Here is a 4,202-nt window from a genome sequence, read left to right on the forward strand (position 1 = left end):
CATACATAAACCTGACATGAGATGTCAAGTTTGTTTGTAAGTTAAAAGTTTTACTGCATTGTATTCCTCTGAAAAGCAAACTAAATCATTATATATTTCATCTTCCTATTTAAATTTCGTTTCCCTTCCAAAACAAGAAACATGTTGTCTTATAACTTTAAAACATGGAACATTCTCTGTTTTAGTTGAAACATAAATCACCTATAGCTGTCAAATATTTTATGATTGCATATATATGCTACAGATTGATTTTCAATTTCACCAAATGTTTTCTTTGATTGGCTGTACCCTATTCTATGGACTGCAGTTTCGCCTATAAAAGGCTCATCAGCTGGCAAATCAAAGTACAGATAGGTTTCTTATAACAGTGATTTGTATATAACATTAATTAAGCCCTTTTCAACAACCAATACAGAAACCTAAAATAATTTAGGTTTTGAATAATATTAGAGCTCGTGCCTAAATCGTTATTTTACATTATATATCAGACCAATGATTACATACATATGTTACAGATTTCTTTTCAATTTTACTTTTGGCCTCCTAAATCATATTTACTCCACGCACTCCACTTGTTTTTAAAATAATATATATTCGAAACAAGTTAAACTTAAAAGTATGTACAAAATTATTTAGACTATGGAGATCAAAGTTGTATCTTAAACACTGTGCAGTTATCCTTTTCTTGTCAAAAATTCACTTAGGACAATTCAGTTTCTTTACCATTCAGTTGGCAAGCCTATCTATTTTTCTCTATTTCTATCGCAATACCATTGGTGTATAGTTCGCATATTTGGCTGGCAAATCATATTCAACAAATCAACATTATAAGAGGCCTAACTGTATTTCTTTGATTTGCCAGCTCATACTGTACTGATGAGCCTTCAATAGGCGATACTGAAGCCCAAAGAAGAGAGTATGGCCAAACAAAGAAAACATTAAGTCTCTATGTCACAGATTTTCCTTTCAATTTCACCAAATATATACCTGTAACGTATATATGTAATCATTAAGTATTGGTCTGACTCATTATTGGTGATTGAAAATAATTTAAAAACCTCATTAATGTTTAATACTTTGTTTGATACAGAGTAATGCATTAACAAATCACTTTTTGCGGGAATTTTGCCCCCCACAGGAATTAATGGAAGTATCCATACACTAGTTATGTGACTGAAAAACCAAAACTGTGATTTCAAAACAACAAAACTTAAAACTTTATTTCTAAAACATATAACTAATTTTTGCATTCATACAGTACATCATAAAATAAGCAATGATATGATGTTTACGGATATGAAATTCCATTTTATGTGCTTCTTCATTTTTGTAAAGGATAAATTAAAGCCACACTCTGAAAATGCTTAAATGAGTTAATATAATTGATCGTGGGTAGGAAACAAACCATCAAAAGAAAAACTTAAATCTGTTGAACTTGTGCTTGTAGTTGAAAAAGTTGCTTTCTGTGCAGGGCTATTGTCTTTTCATGAGTATGATAGCTGTTCCTGATCGTGTCGTTATTAAAATGAGTCTTATTGGTTGGAGGAACAGTCAGATATTTCTTTTCTATGCTGCTGCTTCTTCTTCCTTCTCCGATCCACAGATAAGTTTAACGATCCCTTCAATTTCAATGTTTCCATCTTTATCGGCATGTGTCTCTTTAAATACTTCATCCACCTAGAAAACATTTACTTAAACCTTGAAACAACGTTGATCGTAATGATAGCTTGAGAGATTGTTTTTAAATATGTGAAGAAAAAGGCATAATTTAACTTTTTAAACAAAATGCTTCAAAAGCTGTAGGTATAAGCAAATGAAAATCCATAAGTAAAATTAGTTAATTACCTTTTTAAATTTAGCTTTAAACCATCACTTGCCATTACATTTACATAATTTTTAACTATTTGAAATTGTAATGCATGTTATTTGGTCTTTAAAACTTATAATTATAACATAATTTTATTTTGAGAACAGTCTGCCACATCTATGAATATATAATATAACAATTAAATTATCATAGGCAATTAATAAAGTGAAAAGTAGGGAGCTTTTTTACCTACCTCATCTTCTTGAAATTTATCTCCCCATGTTAAAAGAGCTTTCCTGAGCCTGAGATTCAAGAATTATAAAGTAATTAGTACATCGAAGAATGTACTTACATTTATTCTTATTGAACTGGAAGAATCAAGGAGATAATTTATACAACTGAAGGGACTTTTATGTAAGCCTGGTATTAACACATTTATATTATTTATCACAAGTGAGGTTATTTCAATGTATGGTATTACTGGAGTGCCTTACATATTTTTAAAGAAAATATACCATGTAAGATAATAAACAAATGAATGTTAGTTTGAAATAATATCACAGGAAATTAAACCAAACTTTTTTCTTTATCTTGTGAAATATTCACAGAACAAAACTGAGAATTTATTTTCTTTTGATTAGTTTTTAAATGCAATTTCTTCGCATCTTAATTTTGTTACAACCAATATTTCTTGTATGTTCAATACCTATAAAATATGAACACTGTGTATTATAAGTAAAACAAGTCATAAGAAACAATTTACCTAATAATAATAATTCTTGAAATTGACTATTTGTGTAATATCACCAGTAACAATAATATAATGGTATCTTAATCATATACTGCCGATGGGGCCTTTCACTCAATACCAGCGCTCATCTTGTCAGCTAACCATGCAACATATAAAGCCTTGATCGCAAATGCTATTTATTATCTCTAGTTTAGAAGATATTAATTATGTTACAGTACAGAAACAATTGTTAAAAATCATCAGCCCTATTATGGCATAATGTCACACAAACAATCAACCTATATATGCTTTCCTAGCACAAGGATTTATATACCATAGTAATTCGTGTTTTTTATTTTTGACATATCTTTCTTTCTATAAATTAATTGTATTACTGTTTAATGTCACTTGCCTGTCTTCATTAATTTTTCCACTTCCATCCTGATCAAAGGTTTTAAATGCAGTTTTAATTGTCTCTTCAGCATCAGTACCTAAGTAAAATATATAGTTTAATTGAAATACTTTTACAAAAAATTATACTTTATAATAATCTGTTTTTAGAGAAACATTATATTTTAGTGAAACAATATGTAAATCATATGTAATATTATACGTTTATTGTAAAGGTTGTTTTGTACTGTTAACTTCAAAGTTATATTTAGGACTAACCCAAATTTCCTAAGCTGGCTGAACCTCATGAAATATTATTGGATTTACAGCCGAAAATATTGTTAACAGAAAGGATACCCAAATGACGAAACAATGGGTTCTGATATTTATCAGTAGGTAAGTAAGAAAAATATATTTCATGAGCTATACTGATGGTCAGGTTGATTTTTAGTTTACTTAGATCAGTAATTATTATTTATACTAAACTTATGTGCCACTTGTGACTCAGTGATAAGTCTGAGGGCTTACAATGCTAAAACTCAGGTTTTGATACCCACAATGAGTGGAACACTAAATCTGTTGTGTAGCATAAGCTGCCCACCATGCTTATTAAAAGTAAAACCCAATTATTAGCTCTTTACACCCTCATATTTACCCCTGAGTCATCAGGGGGTGGCACATTTAGAAGGTTTTTATATCTAATAAAAAATTTATTGTTATTGATATTGTTACGTCTCTGGTCGTTAGTTAATTTCCCGTATAATTTCTTTCCGATGAAACTTTAGCGAAACAAGTCCTTTCTTAAATAAAACTAGTTTATTCTTTCTGAATACAACTTTGCAATACACTTTATTTCCACAGTCACGCTATAACAAACATTATAATTCACAACGAACGACTCACGTGCTTAAATCAACTGTCCGTATCTATCTCTGTCTGCAATTCAATTACATTGTTGCCGTCACTTCTTGGCCGTCTTATATACAAGAATACCGCATATCTAGTAAATACTCGAGGCTTCAGGAAGGGACATGAACGTTCTAGAAGCTCATGACGTGTTACCAGCGTCACGTGACTTCTGCTGTCGTAACACTGCCCTTTCCTTAGTATTGTTCGGGACGAACAATAGCCACTTACATTAAACCAATAAACAATTAACAATAACTTAATTAAATGTACAGAATTTACAAACACAAAATTAAAATTCAACAAAGTCTCTTCTTCTGTACTGGTCTCGTTGGCTTCTGCTTCACGTGGGGTTCATCTGCTTCATCA

At 30.6% G+C, this 4,202-nt stretch overlaps 1 protein-coding gene across 1 annotated transcript in view; it reads right to left on the reverse strand.

Annotated features, from left to right (window-relative positions):
- Positions 1-1,255: 1,255 nt before the first annotated feature.
- LOC106464358 (myosin regulatory light polypeptide 9-like) overlaps positions 1,256-4,202 on the reverse strand; it is a 26,406-nt gene continuing 23,459 nt past the window's right edge. Inside the window, exons 5-7 of the mRNA XM_013924494.2 lie at positions 2,950-3,028; positions 2,061-2,109; positions 1,256-1,677 (exon numbers count right to left, since the gene is read on the reverse strand). Of these exons, the coding sequence (XP_013779948.1) occupies positions 1,567-1,677; positions 2,061-2,109; positions 2,950-3,028 (239 nt within the window). The 3' untranslated portion in view covers positions 1,256-1,566. The remainder of the gene's footprint in view (positions 1,678-2,060; positions 2,110-2,949; positions 3,029-4,202) is intronic.

The sequence above is a fragment of the Limulus polyphemus genome, unplaced genomic scaffold (assembly GCF_000517525.1).
Source record: "Limulus polyphemus unplaced genomic scaffold, Limulus_polyphemus-2.1.2 Scaffold1626, whole genome shotgun sequence".
In the NCBI taxonomy this organism is placed as follows: Eukaryota; Metazoa; Arthropoda; class Merostomata; order Xiphosura; family Limulidae; genus Limulus; species Limulus polyphemus.